The sequence below is a fragment of the Sinohyriopsis cumingii genome, chromosome 11 (genome assembly GCF_028554795.1).
Source record: "Sinohyriopsis cumingii isolate HCF-2022 chromosome 11, ASM2855479v2, whole genome shotgun sequence".
Classification (NCBI taxonomy): domain Eukaryota; kingdom Metazoa; phylum Mollusca; class Bivalvia; order Unionida; family Unionidae; genus Sinohyriopsis; species Sinohyriopsis cumingii.
In genome coordinates this window covers 87,028,954-87,055,457 of record NC_142971.1, presented here as the reverse complement: position 1 = coordinate 87,055,457, position 26,504 = coordinate 87,028,954, and the positions used below count along the sequence as shown (strand labels likewise).

The 26,504-nt window shown below is 34.8% G+C and overlaps 2 protein-coding genes across 2 annotated transcripts in view; one reads left to right on the top strand and one right to left on the bottom strand.

Moving 5' to 3' along the window:
- Positions 1-26,504, top strand: part of LOC149788911 (uncharacterized) — a 66,173-nt gene that overhangs the window by 28,049 nt on the left and 11,620 nt on the right. The window contains exon 2 of the mRNA XM_089975037.1: positions 24,656-26,387. Within this exon, the coding sequence (XP_089831163.1) occupies positions 24,681-26,387 (1,707 nt within the window). The 5' untranslated portion in view covers positions 24,656-24,680. The remainder of the gene's footprint in view (positions 1-24,655; positions 26,388-26,504) is intronic.
- LOC149788912 (uncharacterized) lies at positions 2,768-11,790 on the bottom strand. The gene is made up of 3 exons (XM_089975036.1): positions 11,334-11,790; positions 6,892-6,975; positions 2,768-5,741 (listed from the first exon to the last, which is right to left on the bottom strand). The coding sequence occupies exons 1-3, from the start codon at positions 11,422-11,424 to the stop codon at positions 5,524-5,526; spliced, it is 393 nt and encodes a 130-aa protein (XP_089831162.1). The 5' UTR covers positions 11,425-11,790; the 3' UTR covers positions 2,768-5,523.

Below are 26,504 nucleotides of genomic sequence, written 5' to 3'. Positions count from 1 at the left end.
CATAATAAAGTCACAAGGAAGATTGGCGACAACACTAAATAAATATGAACTGAAAATTCTTAATTGAAATATGTGTGACAGATGTGACCACATTTATGAGATATCGGGGGGGGGGGCACTATTAGGGTTGTGTCAGCTTTATAGGTATTAAAAGTACATCTGGGATAAACTGTCAAGTAGCCCTAGGGCACACCACTTATAGTCATAATTTGTTCACTCTTCCAGGAGCACACTGTGTTTCTCTTACTCTTTGAATATAAAAATATGAATTGCTTCTCGCATAATTTTGTAACACCTGTTTGGTATGTCAATATCGCATTTCTTTTCATAGAAATATAAACATTTTTCATAGAAATATAAATATTTTTCATAGAAATATAAACATTTTTCATAGAAATATAAACATTTTTCATTCACTTAAATGATTTGGATCCATTTCACAATAACTTTATTTCATACAATAGTCTTCAATCTCAGCTGCATGTTATCATCAGTCCACTTCCAGTATTGTTCAGGAAGCATGGGGGCCATCCATAGATGACGTCACGCGATTTTGTCCGATTTTTTTTACCCCTACCTCCCCCTCGTCACACATTTTTTAAACAAATTCCTTCCCCTCGTCACACATCGTCACAAATGTGTGACCCCCTCCCCCCTAGGTGCGTGACGTCATTTATGGACTGTCCCATGACAGAAGTTTTACGAGGATGACATTTAACCCATTGAAAAGGCAACGCCATTTATCATCGTTTGTTACCTTGTTAGAATTTATCACTGCCTTTGCTCATTACAAATACTTTAAAAGTGTTTTATAGAAAAATTTCAACCAATGTTTGCCGTGCACCAGACATTTGATTCTGTCTCTATAAATGTCTGGCGTTTTTCTTGGTTTTTATGGCTTAGTACCGGTGTACTAGTACCATAAACCATTTTAGTGTACTTTGAAAGGAACGTCAAGTGTACCGACTAGAGAACTGAATGGCCCAATTAATAGCCTCACAAGATAGTCAATAGCTGGTTCGTCATATCTCTAAGTACTGACCAGATCTGTTAAAAACTACTCGGCAAGTATATTATCCTTATTACTCGTACATTTCTAATGTGTATAATATCCGAAGCGCATGACCTCCGCGACAAGAGGTGAAACGGAAGGGTTACCTACGATTTGCCCGGAAGGTATCAGGTTATATTTGTGCATTTTACTTTCCTGTTATATGTAGTAACATATGTTTTTGTTCTTGTAAACTTCCTAATTACTTTATTTTCGTATCACGGATCTTTGAAGGTGCGCACTTTTAGATACGAAGGTAGTTTTCTAAGTGGTTTAACAAAAACGTCGTTTCTGAAGTCGCGCGCAACTCTCTTGTGAACAACGTCCAATCAAGTGCTGAAATTGCACACAAATCTCTTGTGTATTAACTTCTAAAAAGCTTATGGCTACCACTAACAAGTAACCTAGCTCATATTTACATCGAGCGTCTTTCTTTTCTTATATTTCTTCTCCCTGTTCAAATCACTATTAGTAACATGTTAGAAACATTACTTTTAAATGTAACATTTAAACTTTTTTTTTGGAAAAATATACGCATGTATATCAATCCAAAAAGTGGTGCTAGTCAATTGGCAATTGGCAATCGAATTTGTTCAATAAATTATTAAAGAAGTGCGTGTTATATATATATATATATATATATATATATATATATATATATATATATATATATATATATATATATATATATATATATATATATATATATACGTTTTAATTCAACAGGAAATGAGCAATTTTACATTATTCTAAGAAAATAGTTCAACGTCAGTCATATATATATATATATATATATATATATATATATATATATATATATATATATATATATATATCACGTCAACTCTAAAAGTGAGTCATACACACCTTCTACAAACCCATATATAATGCTTCTACACAATGTAAATACGTTTCTTTCAATATTTACTTTCGTAGAAAAGCAGCTCAATTTTCACTGTGTGTCACTCAGCCCTTATGGAGTCTGTGATTTAAACAGTATAAGCACCTACTTGTACAATACTAGTGTACAAATATAGTGCTATCTTTGTTTCAGTGAGTTGATCTGCGCATACATTTTTATGTATCTTGTGTCTTTAACCTCCTGACCCCCCGCAATCGCCAATAAACTAAATTATTAAATGCTGCGATTTGTTTTTGCGAAAGAATATAAATCAAAACTAACTCTTCCTTCATCTACCTACATGAGTTGTGTGTGTGTGTGTGTGTGTGTGTGTGTGTGTGTGTGTGTGTCAATTAAAACTAACTCATCCAACGTCTACTTACATGAGGTATGTGTGTCTGTGTGTGTGTATGTGGTATAATCATTTTATGCAACAAACATCATCTACCAACTTTTTTTTGTATTAGTTGTTCGAATTGATTCTTTTCATAAACACTAATCTCTCTCTCTCTCTCTTTCTCTGTGTGTCTCTCTCTCTGTCTCTGTCTCTCTGTCTCTGTCTCTCACTCACACACACAGGCACATACATACATGCATGCATGCATACATACATCCATACATACATGCATACATAGAGAGAGAGAGAGAGAGAGAGAGAGAGAGAGAGAGAGAGAGTTGTATGAAAGTGAATGCTGCAATTAAATGTTGGTTGGCCTGGTCTCAATTTCGGCATATACAGGTAACATGATGCAGATGATATAGGTAATTTTTAAGAAACCAAAGCCACGTTAAAAGCAACATAAAATAACGCAACATTACATTGATTTATTTATTGTTTTGTTTCACGAGAGTGAAATTTGTTATCACAAAAAATGTATAATTCAAATTTGTTTTGTCAAAATACACCTCTGACAAATATTATTGACACTCTAATAAATGGACGGAAATAAGTATATTTGTAATCTTTAAATGACTCTTAAAACTTACACTTGACTTAATCCTCAAAATAACACTTGACTTAATCCTCAAAATGACACTTGACTTAATCTTCAAAATAACATTTCAAAACAACACTGGACTTATTCAAGATCACAAAGTAAAGTCGCATTTGCCAATTAAAGTCACGTTTGCTCATTGAAGTCATGTTTGCCGATTAAAGTCACGTTGCCAATTAAAGTCACATTTGCTCATTAAAGTCACGTTGCCAATTAAAGTCACGTTTGCTCATTAAAGTCACGTTTACTAATTAAAGTCATGTTTGCTAATTAAAGTAACGTTTGCCAATTAAAGTCAGGTTTGCTCATTGAAGTCACGTTTGTCAATTAAAGTCACATTGCCAATTAAAGTCACATTTGCTCTTTAAAGTCACGTTTGCCAATCAAAATCACGTTTCCTAATTAAAGTCACGTTTGCCAATTAAAGTCACATTTGCTAATTAAAGTGGCGTCGGCCAATTAAAGTCACGTTTGCTAATTAAAGTCACGTTTGCCAATTAAAGTCACGGTTGCTAATTAAAGTCACGTTTGCCAATTAAAGTCACGTTCTGTACTATATTCATCTGAGTTATTGCGTTTTATTTCAGTTTTTATCTAATATCTTGATCTTGGTGGCGATAATCATGTCAAGGTGCAACGTTAATACAGAAAAGACACTGCAACATTCATCAATCGCTTTTCATCTTACTCCAAAGAAGTCGATTCCATTTGTTGCTAATTTATGAATCTTAAATTGATATATTTAGTTGCAAAAGATGACATGTAATACAATAATACTATATGCTTAAGTCCCCGTCTCTTATTCAGCAAGCGCAAATTCGGCGAGTAATTTCCTAGGAAAACTATGTAAAGCAATGCAATTAACATCCGCTTTTTGAATGGACACGTTTAAGTGTTCATACTGAGGATTGCTTATCAAACTTACTTTGAAAGCCACCAAAGGCCGTGTCAGCGCAGAAGGAATTTTAATCTTCCAACGTGTGTAAGTTTTACTAACAATGACGAAAACTGGTAGAACGCCATTGCAGCAAAGCATGCAGATTTTATATTTTTGTTTTTTACTAGTTCATTCAATTTAGCACCAGAGACAAACCGTTGCAGTTTCTGGATAAAACAATAATAAAAATGATTTAGTTAGACTTGAGTCAGCTGCTGGTCTTGCATTCAGTATTTATTTTTAAATGTCGGATATTATCTTGCCAATGCCATTATTTTTAAATGTCGGATATCATCTTGCCAATGCCATTATTTTTAAATGTCGGATATTATCTTGCCAATGCCATTTCCCCTGGAGGCAAAGTATTCTTATTTTCGTATCTTAGTGTCTTTAGTGACAGTAACATTTTTCTTCGTTTAAATACAATTATAACTGTTTACGTTTCTGAGTTGCATCATTCAGAAAAAAAAACGTCACAAATCCTCTCTGAAGTTATTGAGAGAAACAAAAGTTGCAAGCAGATCCTTTGGCTTTTAATTAGCGTTTTCGTAAGAGCCGTTAAACACGGCTCGATGATATTTGTTCTTGTTTGAAAATGCTGTTCTAAGTAGTTATCTATTTATACACTGTAAGTGGTCTTCAAGACATTACGCACGTGCATCTTGCGTGTTATTCTTCATGACTTTTGTCATGCACAGTTTCAATGTATCTGACAATTCCATTAGAGTTGAGTTTGTGTTTTTTCTTTTTTTTTAAATTTCTGGACTAAGATTAATATAAATACGTACGAACATTTAATTATGTAAATGGAGGCCAAGGTATAGGTGAGAATATATAACTATATTTCACTTATTAATTTACGAATTTCAGATTCCTGCGCCACGTTTTCATGTAAGATTTTACTCATTTTACGAATGATTTTCATTGGTTACTTAGTACATTCTCATTTTTTATTTTAAACATATTTACCTTATTTTTCAGTCACATGTTAATTCATAAATCAAATGTCGTAAACCTGTCTTGTTTTATGATATCTAAACATTGTTTGATTAAAAAAATACCAGTCTTCCTACATTTTCAAATATTCAAATTAGTCATAGATTCATATCCAAGACTACGTCAACGGATCGATATGGTATATTTATGCTGTCTGTCCAAAACAGCTTTAGATTGCCAAATGTGTTTACAATAACAGCATATTTATATCTTATTAAACATCTTCAACAGCTGGCGTTCGAAAAGTCGTCGATATTTTGTATTGACGGTCTCTGGTTTCAGTATGAAAGAAGTGAAGTCGTCTCATATTATATAATAATAATAATAATAATAATAATAATAATAATAATAATAAATATATGCATTAAAATGTCAGTATTAAAATTATATAGAATAACCTGCGATCAGCGTTTAGATTGCTGCAGGCATGACCATTCGGTTCTATCCAAGCGCCTTCACGATTAAGACTCGATCTCCTTTTCATCCCTGGCGTGCAACATACTTCCAAAGATTTATCATCGGTTTTGAGCACTAATATATCATATAAGAGGACCCGGTGCGATAAAAAAATATCATATTTGATGATATAAACGGTTTCTTAAATATTCCAACAAGTGCTGAACCAGTGGGCGCCATATTCAGCCTAGAATCTCACATGCTGCCTTGTTACAGGAGGCGCAGATTCATCAACGGGCGGAAAGCTGGAAATCTTCCTTTTTCTGAATTTTCGTATCCGGTGCCGATTATAGAATACCACAACAAATATTGGAATGGATGCAAGGGTAAATAGGATTAGCAAGATTCCCACGACAAGAATGGCATTGTCTTTTGATTTGGTAGCATACACCATGAGCAATATTCCTGAAAGAAGAGAATTAATTAGTTGCCAACTTTTTCCTTTAATTAAAATATAATTACTGATTTATTGCACTATACCTTGTTTATTTTACTGAGCAACTATGATGCAGACAAAGAGCAATGTTGGCATTGAAAATGTGCTTAACTCAACAAATTCTGGTTCGTCGGGCAAATCAGTCACTTACGAGATGTTTGGGCGAAACAAATGGAACAAAAGCAGCTGCAATAACACAACCCAAGATTAGCTAATCCGAGTTTATCTACATAGATAGGAAAAACTCGCACCCAGCTGATACGTGAAATTTTTATATAAATATTGCCAGACAGAAAACTGGTTTACGAAATCTAGCTAGATAACGTTTATTGCTGCAGGAGCATGATCGTTTTCATTTTAAACAAAGAAACAAAAATCTTTATTTCCAATCTTTTTTGTAAAACATTTTCTATTTCCCATTTTTTGACTGTAATCAAACAGTGTCGTATACTTCACACATATATTGTACCTGAAGATCTTTCAGCAACATAATTTCTGAATAGAACAGTTGTAAATTTGGGAAGTGATAGAAATTAATTTATTAAAGAGTGTGTGTGTGTGTGTGTGTGTGTGTGTGTGTGTTAATCTCATAATGTGAGATTAACCCATTGAGTTTCGTGTAATATTAATTCAGTGCAAAGGCCTAATACTGTGAGAGGGACCCATACTGTGTCGTCATTACGCATCACTATTTGTTAATGTGTGCACTGAGATGTTTAAGCAATGAGAATTCATATGCGGGAATTTTTTTTGGTAAGAATATAAAAACTGATGTTCTGACATGATTTTAAAACTCTTAGCAAATTAAATCATGCTCCATTTCTAGCAATAAACACATATATATTGTGTATTAGTGTTCATAGCCAGGTTTCTATTTTAACTTTTTCTTTTTCTAAGAACCCATCACTGGAAAGGCTTAAACATTGGTTGTTTCCATGACTGGACACGTTGACTGGTATCTACCAGTATATCCATTATATGCCCTAATCATTCATTCACCCATGTGTCAAGTGACTGAGACACAGTTTACCGTTTATCTGGTGACGAAAAGTTTGACTTTTGATTTGGAAATACTGTTATATCGTATTTTGGGAATGAATAAATTTAGAAAATTGTTACCTGCTGGGAATATCACAAGATATACGAAACCTATGGCAACTCCAAGCAAACATCCACCAATACAACAGAGTCCGGACGGCCCGTCTGCAAGAATAGTTAAAATATGTGTCATTACCTACAGTCATCATGCCTTAGAGGGAGGCTTCATATATTAAAAGACCCACCTGTCTTAAGCGGACACCTTCATTCTCAGCGTCCCTACAACTAGAGTTTAGAAGAAATAAACCTACATAAAATGTAACAAAACAACAGACAAGAGACAAAACAGCGAAATAGCTTTTGTTTTCATATACCACTTTATTTGACATCCAGAAAATAACTGTTTAACACAGATCAAACTCATATTTCGTATAGTTATGTATAAATAGACAATATGAAATTCCATTTATTTTGGAATACAGTACATTAGCAAAATCGGAATTTTGGCAAGATCTGGTGAAATCTAGTGCTAGTTTTCACTAATGAGACCTGGTCGAAAGGAACCGAATCTTCCATGCGACCTTCGCATTTTCTTCGAATTACTGTTTTTATAAACCGCATAAATTATATCTCATTAGAAGTTAAAAATAAGGTCGCTACCATTTTGAATATTACTCAGTATTACTCAGTGTAATTTGACTTTAAACAAGCATAGCAAAAAAACCGTATTTTCTAATTAATTTTATTTGATTTGAGTACCTAAATTATATTATGTTAATTACAGGTAGGTAAGATATTCAACTAACTATCGCTGTAACAAACAATCTAATTTTTATTTTCAAAACTTCACATTTATTTTATAAATTTTTCTCTCTGAACATTCTACCGTTCCGGTGGCCTAGTGGTTATAGCGTACGCTTCGGATGCGGGAGGTCGTGGTTCGATCCCCGGCCTAGTCATACTAAAGACTTACAAAAATGATACTAACAGTTGCCTCGCTTGGCGCTCAGCATTAAGAGGTTAGTGTTAGGACTGGTCGGCCTGGTGTCAGGATAATGTGACTGGGCTTAATGTGCCAGTGCTGGACATCACTGTAAATTGTCACACATCGTAGCGATATGACTGAAAATTTGTTAAAGCTACGTTAAAAATACAAATCACACACACACACACACACACACGAGCGCGCGCGCGCGTCCTCTTTTACATTTATTAGAGTTATTTGAAATGTTTTAGAAACCACTAAAAAATAAATGAATTGTTCTAGTGACCAAAATGGGTACAAAAACATTAATATATAAGCTCGTCAAATTGACGATAGCGATATAAAACTTGTTAATACAGTTTATTGAATTATGTTGGTACATTAGGAAATTAACTCTGATATGATGGGGTGGTGGGGTGGGGTGAGCATGAATGTTGTTAACTGTATATATAATTAGACGCATGAAGGCACATACAGGAATATAAGAACAATTCTAGCATATAGATATTTCCATTCACTACGAATTATAAAGAGGAAATTCGAATATCGTTTATGTTGACGTAACAGGCAAGTACAATATATTCTTTAGCATTGAATGTATATGAAGTTTAGCGACATCTTCGGGCTCAGAAAGCATAAACCTCTTGAAATGAAGGGTTGAGAGTCAGTTGTTATTGATTATGGTATATATACCATAGCCTTGCCTTCACACACGAGCCCATATTCCCTCAGACTAAGCACACGTCACCAAAAAAATGATGTAACTCAATCGGTGTTATATGCATTCGTGTGCAGCATGCAGACTCGCATGACGACCTGGTAATTAACATGTATGATAGCATTATTTGTATTAAAATATTTATTTTGCCTACTATTATCAAGCATTCCTCTTTATGAATCCAGGGATAACACTTTCAGTTCTGTCTGGTGTATATTTATAATTCTCTACATTTAATAGATTTCTTTCATAGGAATCCGAACCGCTCCGGTGGCCTAGTGGTTAGAGCGTCCGCCTCGGATGCGGGAGGTCGGGGGTTCGATCCTCGGCCGAGTCATACCAGAGACTTACAAAAATGGTACTAACAGCTACCTCGCTTGTCGTTCAGCATTAAGAGGTTAGTGTTAGGACTGGTCGGCCTGGTGTCAGGATAATGTGACTGGGTGGGACATCATGCTACATGTCTGCGGCATGATGCCCCAGTGCTAGACATCACTATAAACTGCCACATTGCAGATATCGTAGCGATATGACTGAAAAAATGTTAAAGCTACGTTAAAAATCAAAATCACATCACATCACACTTCATAGGAGTCCGGAATGACTGTGTACATACATGAGAATTATTTACTGCTATATACGAGTGCATATAACACCAGTTGAACAGCATTATTGTTTGGTGATGTGTGCTTAGTCGTGAGAGAATATGGACTCGTGTGTGCCTTCTGTTATCAAGCATATATATATATATATATATATATATATATATATATATATATATATATATATATATATATATATATATATATATATATATATATATATATATGAGAGAGAGAGAGTGGTCCAACTACAGTCCCGAAGGCAAAACGTGGCCCCGCGTGTTAATTTTTTGGTGGTGGTCCGCACTTCTACAACAAGTCATTTCTCTGATTATTGCATAAGTACTATAATATATATTAAGTGGCCCACAGTGTTGAAGATTATATATATATATATATATATATATATATATATATATATATATATATATATATATATATATATATATATATATATATATATATATATATAACAATAAAAAAATTACAATTAAGCTTAATTTTTGCTCCTTTCCAAAGAAATATTGTTCGATTATTTCTCCATCCCCATCAGATTATACAATAAGAATTGTAGAGGTAAGAGAAGATAACGAAGGCAAGAAAACATGAGATAGTTTATACAAATTTAATGTGGATAACAATACGTAATTGTTTTCAACGTAAGGTAAGAAAATACAAGTTTACCTGATAGATGATGAACTATTTGCATTTCAGTAATTTTTATTTAGTTTTGTATCTTGAAGTCAACAAAGCGTATTGTCACGAAATGTCATTTCTTTACATTACTGAATTAATACAAGTAATGATTAATACCAATATGGTCCGTGTCAAAACGCTTCAGCGTTTATGTAATAAATCATTTTACCCTGGCAATAAAACAAAACATTTGACGTCAGAACCATAACATCTCAACTACACGTGTGATGTGACTCATGATAAAGTATACATATATTTTTACAATCTTCATGCTCTCAAGTTTTGCATGATGTATGCATATATGGGTATTTGACCACAACATTTTCATTTGACGATCTAGGAACATAACATAACGATAATTGAACGCGTTTAAAATTATTCTAATTACTACAGGCAACCTCCAGCCAGCTTGAAAATTGTGAAAATGTAAGCGTGCTTATGTACAATGGAAGGAGCTTCATAGAATATTCATTCCTTAATTTATATTCACTATTTCATGAAATTTAACGTTGACATGGAGAGATTATCACGTCGATAATTACACAGATAACGTTGTTCAACAGGTAGAGAGATGAATTACCTTATCCTCTGATAACTTTAACACCCATCTTAGTGCCAGGATGTATGACCCTGTTGCTACCAGTTAAATATGTACGTACGGAATAACATTTAGTTATATGTACGTACGGAATAACATTTAGTTATATGTACGTACGAAATAACATTTAGTTATATCAGATGTGTAGTGCATATGTACTTGATTCTACATTACTCATTTGAAGAGGTTACTTTTTCCAGCGAAGAACAATGGGACAGAAAAGGTTTGATCTTTTCTACAAATATGTTTGTGAATAAAACCCGTTATAGGGTGTCAAATACATGTATACAGAATATGAAGATCGTCTTGAAATTCGGCTTAGATCTCACCAGTTTGAGTTCAGTTGATTTTCATGCAAATTTAGAAATAAATCAGGTCTTTCTTCGACATAACGGGGAGGGGGTAATGTGTCCCGTACTCCTGCGGGTCGCGGGGAGGTATGAAGCGCGTAATCATTGTTTAATGATACGAACATTTCCATCCAGATGTAATACTTCATTGGAATATCCTTCGTTAGGTACTAAGGCTAATTTTGAGAAGAAGAAAGAAAACGAACAAAGATACCAAAAGAAAACAAAACAAAACAACAAACAAAACAAAATGCAGACAAATTTATGTAATTTAAATATAACAAAACAGTACAGATAAAATGCATTTTGTGCAGTGGAGATGAGAGACAGGACAATGGTAAGGGTGACTAAAAGTTAAATGAAGGGGAGAGGGCAAAGAATGGTCTTTTAAAACTAGTTTAGCCTGAATAAGGTAAAGTAATTTTGATAATGACCAGAAATGATGATACAATCAGAGACATGGAAAATGATTTAGAACGCAGGGAAAGATACAGAAGATTAAGACGGCGGAACGAAGAAATGGGCGGTGGAGAAGGAAGCTTCCAATTATATCTACATGTGGCCCTGTATTTACCTTCGTCGTCTCCTTCCACCGTATTTGCTGAATCGACCGTGTCCTTATATTTCCTGACAGTATGACTCCGATCCAAGACGTGCACGGTCATATTCGGGGTAACGTTCCCTCCCCGTGCTTAATTAAGTTTCATTTTATTCATAGTTAGTATGGCGTCGCGTATCAAACACTGAAATCAGGCCATTTACTTCAGCAAACTGAATATAGTCACAGGCTGATGATATTATTGAATTGCAACGTATATTGGCAACTTTTGTTGACTACAGTGATTGAAACGTGTTATAATGGCACTCTAGCATACAACCAAACACGAAATCCACATTGAATGACTGTTATATCTCCTTAGCTATGACTTGTTTATATCCGTATTTCTAACAAATCGGTCTATGGGAGATCATGTACGTCATTTTTAGCTTTCATTTAAGACCACTATTGTTATGTGTAGCTGTACCGTTATTATATTATTTGAACACGTGGTACTCGGTATCGATTATACCAAGTAAAAAGAATCAGTCAAGCGTAGTCGATTGGGATCTAAGGTAAAAATAACTAGATCGTCACGTGACTAACCCAAGCTGTTGGCTTACCCGGTTAGGGGCCGTCCATTTAGTGCGTGCTCATTTATGGGGAGGGGGATTACCCAAATGCACACGCTTGTGTATGGGGGTGGGGGTGGGTTGGAGGTCTACTGATAATGTACGTACGCATAGGAAACGGGGTTTGGTGGTGGTGAAACCTCGATAATAATTTGTCTAATACGTTACCTGTTCGACTGGGTTCAGTAGGCGTTTGAATTTTATCGGACACTAGACAAACTTTTTAAAGTTACGCCGCTGATTTCTTTGATGCAGCCCGACATTCATCGTCGGTGGACTGTTTTATTAAACACGTTAATATTATTAATCCTTGATCGTTTCTGCGTGGATTAGTTATAAGCCGTTCTATAGAATGGGTGGTGGGGGTGGTGGGGAGGGCGTTAGACGTACGTACGCAGGTGGGGAGGTGATAAAACGTATGCATGTGTACAGGGAGGGGGAGAGGTCAAGCTTTGATATATTTTTGCGTATGTACTAAATTGATGGCCCCATACTTATCACTAATGCATGGATGATAATAAAGTTAGTTCCACGTATGATCTACCTTGTTGCTATGTAACGAATAGATGGACATAGCACAAAAAGCGGAGATCTTACGTTCGTATTCTGTTGACACAGACCGAGCTTCAAGGAATTGATTTTTTTAAAATGAATTAACAGCTGAATTTGTAACGATTTATGTTCTCTGAAGACTTTCCAGTACATTTATTGTGTATTTAGCATTGAGCGATTAGCTTGTATAACATACAGTACGAATATAGATATATAAAAACGCACTCGTGGAAAGAGACGCTCAATACTTTTATATCATTCTACAATGACTCAAAATAAAGATGCATTGGGTTGAGAACCAGGGACGTCATTCCCACCTCCACCCCCAAAAATAGCGTCCCTGCTGAACACCTCTGTGAAATTAATACTCACTAAGCGACTATTCAGGAAATGAATATCAAGCGTTTAATCGAAGCTGATGTGAATACATATTTCAGGAAATGAGCATCAAGCGTTACTCAAAGTTCATGTGAATACATATTTCTGATGCCAAGTTTCATACACATATTAATGGCTCTTGCGTTAATGTTTGGTTTTGACTTGCAGACAACCTGAAATCCTTACTGATTTTTGCAAAATGTTCGACAGATTAAGAGATCGGTAAAACTGGATTTGATATAAATGTGATAAATGGTAATAATGCTTATTGTATGAAACAGTGCCTTGATGAATGAGTTAGATAATAATAATAATAATAATAATAATAATAACAACAACAATAATAATAATAATAATAATAATAATACATTTATGTAGATTTACTAGAAGCATTACGCTTAGACTTTGTTAAATACTTCATGACAAAAAGTCATGCGAGGAAATTAGAGACCAGGCGGATTTCAAGGTATGTACTAACTTTGTGCGCTACAATATATGTACTAACTTTGTGCACTTCAAGGTATGTACTAACTTTGTGCAATACAAGATACGTACTAACTTTGTACACTTCAAGGCATGTACTAACTTTATGCACTTCAAGGTATGTACTAACTTTGTGCACTACAATATATGTACTAACTTTGTGCACTGCAAGGTATGTACTAACTTTGTGCACTACAAGATATGTACTAACTTTGTGCACTACAAGATATGTACTAACTTTGTGCACTTCAAGGCATGTACTAACTTTCTGCACTTCAAGGTATGTACTAACTTTGTGCACTACAAGATATGTACTAACTTTGTGCACTACAAGATATGTACTAACTTTGTGCACTTCAAGGCATGCACTAACTTTGTGCACTTCAAGGTATGTACTAACTTTGTGCACTACAAGATATGTACTAACTTTGTGCGCTACAAACTTAAATGTAACAAACACAGTTCGATAATACGACTTACATACAAAACGGTGAGGTTTAATCCTGGCTACCTGGAAAGGTTTCAAAATAGTGTGCTGACTATGGAATAAAATTCGAAAATAATCTCTTTTGTGAGGAATGTTGCAGTAGCTTGATAATATATTTTCCAATTGTGACACATTGACCTTTGAACCAGACTCTCCACTTTTCGTGAATATTCCATCTCCTCTGGTTGACATTCATGCACAGTTTAATAATGATATTGATCTGAAACAAATAAAAAGGAAACACGTTCTTACACATTTCTTCTATTTATCATAAAACCCACCAAATTATTTTATTTTACCCAGTGACATTGACCTCTGAACTTTAATCTGTCACACATATATAGGTCTTTGTGTACGCTGATTAACTTTGAAATATCTGATGTCAATCTATTGATGAGGTAAAGAAAATGTAAAAAAGGTAATAAAACGTACTACTTTAATCTTTACTGTTATGCTTAGATCCATATTACATATATATATATATATATATATATATATATATATATATATATATATATATATATGGCCAATTATCATGAAAACAGAGGCAGAATAAGAATTTTTTTTGGTAACATCCCAACCATTAAAATATCGTCGCTTCTCGTGAACTTGATCGTTGATTCCTGTGCTGTCTCTCCTTAAGGACGTTCAGCGTCCCATGGGGAAAAAGGCGTTATCAAAATGTGATTATTCACTAATATTGGACCTGAAGATAAACAATCTTTAACAAGAAAGTTGACCTCCAACGGAAAAAAGAACTGACTGACATTTTGGCTGCTATGTATATAATTTTTGTAACATTGTGCTTTGTTTGACCTTCTTGTTTACATAATTATTTGCAGATTTGGCCATTACGTAAAGTAACAGACATACAGACAACAGTGTATTTGAGAGAGAGAGAGAGAGAGAGAGAGAGAGAGATTTCCTTCGTTTATTACGAAGAGTATTATTATGTAGTGTTACAAGTCTTTGTTCTTAAAATACGTAACAGAAAAGAGTGAAGACAACAAGCTTTGTAAAATATTACAAATAATTTATTTCTTCAGAATACAAAGTGAAAATTGAGATTAAAAGAATTTGCGGTATTGCAAATTAAATCCAAAAATAATCCAAGAATTAAAGACACAAGTCATAGTAATAAAAAGACCTGAATAAAATGCAGTTCAAGCCCCGAAGAGATCCAAAACTGAAGGCGATGACGTGTCTGTTATAGCCTACAAAGTACTAATGTGTCAACGGTCTCTTGTTGAATCACATAAATATTATTCTAGGTTTGAATTTAGTATAAATTCCAATGAATGTCTTTATCCAAGTCTTTTGTCAGAGCACTTTTGTATTTCCAGAGAAAATAATCACTTAAATTAAATAATTTGAAGAAAATAAAATTCAGCCCCAAACTGGTAAAAACATGACACATTTTAAAGTTCTAGACAAGTAAAATCCTCACAGTCACAAAATAATATAGTTCTCTGTTTGATCAGGTCATAATTAGCATTTTCTAAAAGACAATCGTTACCTAATGGAAAAAACCCTTCTAGAATGAACTAATGAGCCTTGTTTATTTACAACACAGTAGCCTACAAAATTCACTTAGGAATCTTCAAAACCATGACCCTGATCAAAATATTTACGCCTTCTTGTTTACATGAATAATGATCATGATAATAAGCTCATACACATAGAGAATAATGAAGCTATTATTAGTTGTTTACATAAATGAAATAAAAAATTCAGTCATGTCAAGCAGAAATGAACTAAAGTTTGGACAAGGTCAAGTCCAGCATACAATGTTACATTACAATAGCATGTCATGAATTTAAAAAAAACCTAACAGACCAACAATTAAGTTAATTATACATTACAGTAGTGTAATGAATAACGTAAATGTTTACGGTAGTAGTATTTAAATAATGTAATTATATAATGTAATAACACCCATTTACAAATGGTTACTCTTGAATAAATGCTTTTAAGGTGAACAATTACAATGAAAAATGAACCAATATAAATTATACATCGTCAGGTCATAATTCGCTTTCAACGTTTTGCATCTTATAACATTGGAATTGCCATTTAAAGTGAACACAACTGGTACGGTTGCAAACTGGCTATCAACCTTTTATGCTACAGTGAAATGCAAATGAAATTCCAGAAAAATAATTGAATGGTTTGCTTTATTAAACCTTTACCAGAACGCGTCACATTCTGGTAAGAAAAAAACTTATTAGTATTATAGGTAAACACAATACTTATGCTTATCCAAAACTGTTTGTTTTCGCTTCCTTCACACAACAATATCAGGGCGATTATTCATAGAGACAATGTTGATACTACTAGTGATGAACAATACAGAATATATGATGAAAAAACTAAATAATAGGTTTGCTGAAAAAGTTTTAATAAGACATTTTTCATAATCGCATTTATACATTAAAAATGTGTTGTCTACTTTTCCACATGGAAGCAACGGTTAAAATACATATTAGACTGAAACATACATGTTGCTCATTACTTGAAATAATTGCAAATCATGGATCACCATTTCCAAAAGAGTATTTACAAACTCCATATTAGACATTGAATCGTTGTAATCTAACCATGCATCCCATATTTATTAAAATGAAGACATCAAACATTTGTTACGGTCTTTTGTAAGCAAACAAATTTACGAATAGAGTGCGATTTGTGCGATTTGGATTTTTAACGTAGCTTTAAAATTTTCAGTCATATCACTAAGATGTGGCAGTTTATAGAGATATCTAGCAAAGGGGGCATCATGAAGCAGACATGTAGCATGACGTCCACACAGTCACATTATCCTGCTATCGGGTTGACCAGTCCTAGCACTAGCCTCTTAATGCTGCGCGCATAAGGAGGCAGCTGCCAGTACTAATTTTTATGTCTTTGGTATGACTCGGACGGGGTTCGAACCCGCGACCTTCCGCACCCGAGGCAGACGCTAAAACCATAAGGCCACTGGAGTGGTATTTTTTTTTTATAAGTCTTTGGTATGACTCTGCCGGGGTTCGAACCCGACCCCTCCCGCATCAGAAGAGGACGCTCTACTACTTAGGCCACCGGAGCGGTCCACATACTAATATAAAATGATCGACTACTGAAGTGTAGACCCTCTGCCAGCGAGTATACAGATGTGGTGTAACAATGTCAGCATCAATTGATAAAATACCTAATAAATTTAAGACAACCCGAGTTTTTGTTTATGCAAAAATACGCTGTGTTATGTATGTTTGATTTAATTTATATTTGATTTAATTTAATTGTCTGTTTGTAAGTTTTATATTTTTTCATTTTTAATTTCATTACATGTCAATGTAATGTAATTTAATTTACTAGGAATTTGATATTTCCAGAAAATTCAGTTTGACCTGAATCTTTTCATAAATACATAATAATAGAAACACTGTTTCTATTTCTGACTTAGTTCATGACCTTGATTCAGAAATCACTGAGACAAATAAACAACGTTTTATTTTTATTTTATTCTTGGAGTAAAATGATGGGTTTTTATCAAGGTCATACTAGGAGTACATTATTTTTTGTATGAATACAGCCTCTATTTCGCAATTCTGGGTTTTCCGAAATTGCGCAGTAGTGTTCTATCGATGTCTTTAGAGATATTTCTCAGTTGGGCTCTCTTTCTTTACACTGGAATGTGTCTGTTGTGGCAGTTTGGAGTTATATTTAAATTTTATTCAGATTATTTGGATTCTAAAGGATAATTCTTTTTCCTGGAAATAGTCGAGTTCTCCTATAAAATTCTTGGACAAAGATAATTATTTAAATTTTATTCGGAAATTCAAACACATGAGTATTGTTTGTGGATCAAAAAAGAACCATATACATATCTGTACAATAAAGCTACAGTGCACGTCATCGCCTTCCATCTTGAATTTTTCGTCTGGACTCCAACTTGAATTCGTTAAAACATTTCATTACTAGGACTTCTAGAATTTAATTCGTGGTTTATTCCTGGGATATTTTTGGATTTGATTCTTAAAACCGTAAGTTCTTATGTTTTCATTTTTACAGTTTTCTTCCAGGGAAATACATCATTCGTAAAATGTTTCAAAGCTTGTTGTTTTCACACTTTCCTTTGCTACTGTTTACTAGAGCCTAAACACGTAACATAAGAATTGGGGCCTCGTCCTTGGATTTTGAATTTTGGCTAAAATATTTCAGAAAACTCTGTTTCTTGAAATTTGAATTCCCCATGATTTTTAATCTTCAGTGAAATCGGCAGGCGTTTTCTAAAATGTCATAAAAAGTGGAAACCTTTCTTTCAAGTCCTACCCAGGACCAATTAGACCTTTTCGAAAAGATGAATTAATTCAACTTGCCAGAAGATATGGTCTTTCTGAGTTAAAGGCTTCATTAATGAAGCAAGAAATAAAAAATATTGTGGTCCCGTACTTGGCAGAAAAAATGTTTTGGATGGATAAAAGTACTTTGGTATCAATCAGTAAGCCTGTATCAGACTCTGACATAAATGTAAAGGAATTATAATTAAAATGCAAGATGGAATTGGAGTTGAGGAAGCTGGAACTTTATAAAGATAAGGAAGAAAAACAAATGCAGTTGCAGTCGCAATTGGAGAAAGAGAAAGAAAAAATGAAATTGGAGAAAGAGAAAGAACAAATGTAATTGGGGAAAAAGAAAGAACAAATTAAATTGGAAAAAGAAAAAGAACAAATGTTGTTACAAAAAGAAGGAAAACAAATGCAGTTACAGTTTAAGAGAGAGAGAGAGAGAGAGAGAGAGAGAGAGTGAGTGAGAGAGAGAGAGACAGGAAAGAGAGAAAGAAAAACAAGCATAATTTGAGAAAGAGGAGATACAGGAAAGAGTGAAAGAAGAAAATGCAGTTACAAGAAAAACAAATGCAATTACAAAAAGAACAAGTGCAAATGCAATTAGGTAAAAAAGAAAGAGAGAAAGAGAGGGAATATCAATTTAGAATTTAAAAAAAATGAAGCTGGCAAGTCAAAAGCACATTCCCACTTCAAATACAAATTTAAGTTTCGAGGTTGCATAGAATATTAGCTTAGTGCCCCCGTTTAGAGAAAAAGATGTAGACAACTATCTTCCTTCATTTTAACAGTTGCTGAAAATTTAAAATGGCTAAAGGATCATTGGACTCAATTATTACAATGTGTACTCACTGGTAAAGCTAGTGATATTTACCGTTCACGGTCACTTCCCTAACGTGGTGACTATGCTGTGGCTAAGGAGTGCATCTTAAGGGGTTATGAGTTAGTCCCTGAAGTTTATCGGTAAGAATTCAGAAACTATTAAAAAGAGGCTGGATAATCTTTTGTGGAATTTGCTTGAGAAAAGGAGCAGTTATTTGATAGATTGTGCTTAGCCAGGAAACGTGAACAATATTACGAAAGTCTCAAACAACTTGTATTACTTGAAGAGTTCAAGAACTGTGTCTCTAGTATCATTAAGACTTATCTTGAAGAGCATAAGATCGAAACCTTGGAAAATGCTGCTCGTGCTGCTGCTGAGTAATCTTTAACTCATAAAATTACGTTTGTAAATAAGACTTCAACTCAACAGTCTTCTGGCAGAAAAGTATTTCAACCTAATACAAGCCCTTCTAAATCGCAAACTGGCACAACTTTTAAAAATCAAGTTTCAGACAAGCTTGACTCAAGATCCTTGTCTCTTCCTACGTGTACCTATTGCAAGAAGAAAGAACACGTTATTTATGATTGCTTCAAACTGACAACTAGGCATCAGAATCAAGACAGACCTATTCCGGATGCTATTATATCTAAGAGGTCAAGGTCACGGTCACGTAATGAAAGCAATACATTTGTTAGGTCTTATAAACCCCAGTCTGATTTTATTATGAGGAATTATGAACCATTCATATCGAAGGGTTCTATATCACTCTTGGTTGATTCGACCAATCCTATACCAATTTCAAGGGATATATGAGCTTCTTAGAGTCTTTTATTGTCAGGTACTGTGCCATTATCTGAGAAGTCTTCTTCTAATGAGAGTGTTCTTATTCAGGGAGCAGAGTGTAATTTTGTTAATGTTCCTCTCCATTGTGTAGATTTGTCATCAGACATAGTCTCAGGACCCGTGACAGTCGGCAAAGTGTGTGTTGTACCCTTTAAGGGTACACATTTATTACTAGAAAACGACCTAGCTGGAGATAAAGTTGTGATTAATCCACTTGTAACTAACAAGTCTTGCTTTGATCAGAAAGTCGATCCAAATGAAAAAGAATTCCCTGATTTATTCCCAGCTTGTTCAGTTACCAGAGCTATGGCAAAGAAAGCTCTTGAGAATGATGTTGATAAGGAAAATATTTCTTTAGATGACACATGTATTGGTCAGGCTTTTGACGAGGGCACTTTCACTCATTGTTTGGATCAATCAAAGGGTCTTGATCGCAGTGGTCCTCTTTTAACTACTCGTTCTCTTTATTATAATCAGGGTGACAAGTTACAATCACTTTTCGTCGAACAGGACAAAGATCATGATATCTCCTGCTTGTTTCAAAGGACCATTAGTGAAACTGAAGACACTGAAGTTTTTGTCTTTTATTACATTAAAAATGGAATTCTTATGATAAAATGAAGGCCACCCGAGGTACCTGCTGATGACGAATGGTCAGTGAACTATCAGATTGTAGTTCCAAAACCTTATATACATGAAATACTTATTCTGGCCCATGAAACTACCTTGGCAGGTCATTTAGGGATTAATAAGACTTATCACAAGTTCTCGACTCACTTCTTTTGGAAAAAAATCAAATGTGATGTTTTGTAAATACCGTAGATCATGTCATACTTGTCAAATGATAGGAAAACTCAATCACAAGATACCATACTGCTCATCTACAACCCAAAACAATAGTAAAATGTTTGATAAGTTTTTTTTTCTTCTTCTCAATTTGGCCTTCCCAAATCTGTCCAGTCTGACGAAGGCTCAAATTTCATGTCTGGAATTCTCCAGCAAGTTATGTACGAATTAGGCATCCAACATATAAAATCTGCCTATCATCATGAAAGCCAAGGGGCGTTAGAATATTTCATCAGACTTTAAAAAATATGATTCGGTCATATTGTTTTGATACAGGTAAAGAATTGGATGAGGGCATTCGTTTACTATCAATTTGCTGTTAGGGAATCAGTTCAATAATCTCTAGGTTTCATTCCTTTGAATTGGTTTTTGGACACACTGTGCATAAACCGTTGAAGTTGTTGAAAAAGAAACTTCTTTCTAATGAAGATACTGAAATTAATCTCCTTGATTATGTTTCCAATTTTAAGAATAAGTTGTCAAAGGCTTGTGAGTTCGCAAGAGCACATCTGCACTCTATTCAATCAAAAATAAAGTCAAGATAGGATAAGAACTCTAAGGAAAGGAGTTATTAACCTGTTGATAGAGCCCTCTCTCTCTCTTGCCCATACCACAAAATCCTCTTCAGGCCAAGTGTTATAGTCCCTACACAGTTGACAGGAAAATAAATGATTTAAATTACATCATATTTACTCATGGGAGGCGAAAACAAAAACAACTCTGCCGCATAAACAGGATAAAGGATTATATTGAAAGAGATAGCCAGGTTAAACATGCAATTGATTTAGTTGTACCTGTCCCACTCAGCGAAGATTTAGTGAAGGAATATCATCGGATTCTACTGATATTGCAGTGACAAATCTTCGGAATCAGAAATTATTGAAGCTCTGGAACAGAAACTTTCACACTTGTGCTGAGCAACTGAGTGTGACTTTGGATATCAATAAAATGAAGAAATACACAACCATGACCTGCCACAATACATTATTTCAAGAAAATATATTTTTCTCCTAAAAAGAAAACCATAAGTACGCGCACGTGTATTCATTCATGTGCATTTGACATCCATAGTTATCTCCCCTATCCGAATAAAAGTATGGACATACGATTACATCAGTAAAAAAGTCAATTCAAGTTTATGGCTTCTCAGTAGGATAAGACATTTTCTCCCTGAAAGGCACAGAAAACTATCTTATAACAGTTACATACAACCCTATTTAGACTACTGTAATACAGTATGGGGTAATTCAAATGATGAAAACATAGCAAAGCTGGCACATCTTCAAAAAAGAGTATTTGGGCTAATACTAATCCAGAAAGAAAGCAAGGAAAATTTAGCTGGTAGGTTAAAAATATTACCTATTAAAGACCGAATCTGTTTGAGAAAAGCCAAATTAATGTACTTGATATCTCATAATAGTGCTCCTGAATATTTACAATCACTATTCCAGTATAGGCTACCTGGTAATACTCCCTACTTGTGATCCATGTCTACCAAACATTATAAAATTCCCAAGCCAAATAAGGAGTTATTTAAAAAACGTTTCCAGTACTTTGGAACTCTGCTCTGGAATAGTATTCCAGTTGAGATTAGAAATGCCCACTCTATTTCCTTCTTCCAAACAAAATTTATCCAGTGGCTTCAGAGATGCAGCTAAAATAAATACATTTCTTTGTATGAGGGCCTCAAGGTAGATTAGTTTTTAGCTAACTGTGTTACCCTCTTTAAATAAGGTCATTATTATTATTATTATTACCATCCCCTTTTTATTTCATAAATTCTGCGACCAAGATACGTTGTTCACGGCAAAAATATTAAATAGAATTTATCTTTGTTTATTTTTTATTTGAAAATAGAAGAATAAAACAGAGTATTTCACGACAGCGTGCATAGTTCCTGCTGGGCCAACTATCAAATAGAATTGCACCTTATATTGATCCAGTCAGTAATTGGTTCTCAAGCAATTGCTGATATATAAGATTTGTATAGTTCTGCAAGCTATTTTGTATCTTGTCGAAAGGCATTTACTTTAATGGTTTTGTTGACATTCGCATATTAAATGTTCGACACAACTTAACATTAATATTACTCATTAGTGTACTAAAAGCATGTCTAATATACGGGATATAACTTCATACAAATATAAAGCTACAAGTTATCAAAGATATTGCAAGATTGTTTTGAGTTTTAAATTTATTGGGACATGGTATATTCTGCCTTTATTAAATGCTATATCAAACCAAATGTTAGAACCGTTTGTTGGGCTTAAAATGGGAAAAGTCAGGCATTTGATTGGCGTAAAATGGGGAAAATCAGGCATTTGTTTGGCTTAAAATTGGGAAAGTCAGGCATGTGTTTGACTTTAAATGGAGGAACGTCATGCATTTGTTTGGCATAAAAAGGGGGAAAATCGGGCATTTATTTGGCTTAAAATGGGGAAAGTCAGGCATTTGTCTGGCAAAAGATGGGGAAAGTCGTGGGATAAATAGTGTATTTAAAGAGTTGTCTGATCATTGGAATTCAGTGCGATAGAAATATTCCTTAGCCCGAAATAATTAACCAATTAATAGGAGCAAACGTAACGGAGTGAAGTGCTAGTGAGTTTCCATGATGCCATGGTTCACTAGTAGTGAATTCAGGTCAAAATTGAATGAGTGTCCCTGTCGTACCATAGTCCCTATCAAAGTCTAGTGGTGGACATTGGTGGTGTGACTGCATTTACGGCAGAAAACCGGTAAATTACATAAAGGAATAAATAAGGAGGGACTCGGCAGATACCGTTTATGTCGCCATGGTGGCAAATGTGATGCAGTTGTACTGGAGAAATGTACATGGAAACCACAGATTGACTGGCCTAAGGTGGCGTAGTTAAATTAGTTCCCATTGTTAGGGAATAGCTGTATAGTTTCTACGGCGTGAACTGCTGGTGGTACGGAAACCTAACGAAGAGAAACCGTGCAGATGTGCGGTTGATTGATATTTGGCAGATTGTGAGATCTGTGGTCTTGCATTGATTAGAGGAAATTTGTATGGATAGAACGGACACGTCGGGCTTTCTAATTTACAACTGAAGTTGTATGAACGTCTTTGGAAATTCGGGGTAAACTTATGCCTCTGTCAAGTAAAGACCCGTGGCTTGTAACAGTATGTCACAAATAGAACGTTAATGAATTGGGACAGATATAATAATATAAAAACTGAATTTTGCAAGAATAATTTTGCACATTGGATTCATTTTTGAATTTAGCATACAATAATAAAAAATATTTGGACTGAGAAAAAAACACAACTTTTTACTGTTTTTCTAAGGGCTGCACACCGTACTTGACAAGGTTGAGCGATTCTTTCTTTAGTCCAAAACATTAAAGCTAGGATGAGAGATATTCAGAGTACTAAGGCACGCGTATTAAAACATGTGTTAAATTTAATTCTGAGCTTTCTGAGGAATTTAAAGTAGTTGAATTTTACAGTTAGAGATGTTGGCATATAATTATATTAGTGCTGTTTGTTATTGGTTTTGAAAACTAATTTATTAGTCGCACTTGTTTAAATTACAGTCTGTTGCTATATAATCAATTCCTTATTATGTATGCAGATGATATTTTGGTCTACTCTTTTGTGTTACATTTATATTGTCAACAAGCCTATTTTTATATACGAAATAAGGAGTGAATCAGTCACAAAAGACTTTGTCATTATCGACGGCGCACTTTGATGTGGAATGCACATTTTAAGTTACCTGAAAAATGCCAAGATTTTGTCATGGTACAATGATTTCGAACAGACGGTTTATTTACGTTTCTGTTTCCTCCTATTTCACTCCATATTTCATAGCGATATTGTTTGTGTGAAGAATTGCACTTATCTCCAAACATTTTTCGAACAGACGGTTTATTTACGTTTCTGTTTCCTCCTATTTCACCCCATATTTCATAGCGATATTTTTTGTGTGAAGAATTGCACTTATCTCCAAACATTTATCTTTCAGGCTCCTCTCCGTATGGTTGTTTTCCATGGAAGAAAAGGCAGTTAGCGCCTCCTCTCTGAATCCGAGGCAAAGGAAGGTCTCCATCATCGAAAATATTAATCCATTTCTCCAGAGGACTAGAGGGGATGTAGAGTTTGAAGGTCCTATAAGACCGTTCAGCCCTGTGGAGAATTTGCAGATCAGTCCACAAGCTGCATCCAAAACAAGTCATCTGGAAAAGGGACTGTATGATACAACCAAACCAAACCGCAAAGTATCAGCAGGTGCCAGATTGGTATCTGACTTACAGAGGCTGAAAACGGAGGAATCAGAGGGAAGAAAAAGAAGAGTTTCGTTTGAAGAGAGGGCTTACATTTTCGGTCAGGATGTAACACCATTAAATGATGTGCCCAAACGAAATTATTTTAGTCACAAGACGAACATTTTTGATGAGGTTGATAGGCCATGCAGTGACAAAATACAGCCATTGACAGAATCAACGAACTTAAATGACAAAGAAACCATAGACAGCGGACACTGTTCGTCAAGCGATGATTCTATATCACAAGAATATGATGTGGAGGGAAAATTATCGATAGATACTGTGAATGGAACACATTCTCCCTCTCTAACAAGGCTCTCTTCTCAGCCCTTGACCATAAGTTTTCCGATGGCTGAGAGAATGAATAAAGATGAGCCTGCATCCAGCCCTACATTAAAAGACGAGACCGTTTCTGAGGGACGCACATCACGATTCCGCCATCCAGATCAGGTATCAAGACCCATGAACAAAAATGTTCAAGATTGCTACCAATGCAGCAATGGACTTCAGGTCCCACAACGTCATCCCCCAAGACCTGTATCGCCTACCCCAGAAAGGAGCCTAGAAATTTGCCAGTCTTTTTCCAGCAGTGATTCCGAAGAAGACGAGAGACATAAGTCAATGTTAACTGACAATACCTCCCCGGCAGATGTAATACAGATAAATGAATCCAACCAAACTGCCGAAGATGAAGAAAATTATTCAGAAGAAATGGAAGACGAGAGAGATGACATAGTCATAATAAAGAGGCTAGAAGATGGTTCGAGAGTGAGTCCGAGTCATAAAAACGAGTATCTTGAAGAAAACTTGAGCCATACAAAGATCGCAAACCAGGAATCATATGGATTCGAGACGGATGAAAGCAAATTGAAGGAAAATGGCTTGTTAAATCCGGCTTTTGAGGAGGAAGAGGAATGTAGTGTGGACATGGAACCGGTGAACTTTACAGAAGTTCATCTAAATTTAGAGACACGTTTTGATTCAGAGTTGTCGCTGAGTACTATAGACAAAGAAATGTATGAGGATATTAACAATGACAATCATTCCTCGTTTTACTGTGGGAATGATGAAAACGGAATGCCATCAGAACGAGCGAGTTATTATTCAACGGGGATGACTGATTACGAAGAGGAAGGCCCAAAATATAGACGTCTTTCTTCTAAAAATGTGTCCCATGTCCCAAGTAATTCTTCAATCGGCTCAACGGACTCTGCTAAAATTCCCAAGCCAATTTTGAAGAAAAGAAAAGATGATTCCGAATCTATGGTGTCAGAGGACTCAGTTTCACTGTCAGCAGGAAAACTACCCGATAGAGTCAAGAAAGACTCCATTGCACTTTTCAATGACATGCATCCGGATTTGGAGGATCTCAGACAAGAGTATGAAAGCGACAAAGCAAAAAAGACATTTAAAATGAAGGATATTCAAAAGGTACGGTTTAATAAAAGGCACCTCGAATTAAGAGAACCCATAATAATAATAATAATAATAACAATCACATCAATATAATAACAATCGCATCAATACTAATTATTATTATTATTATTA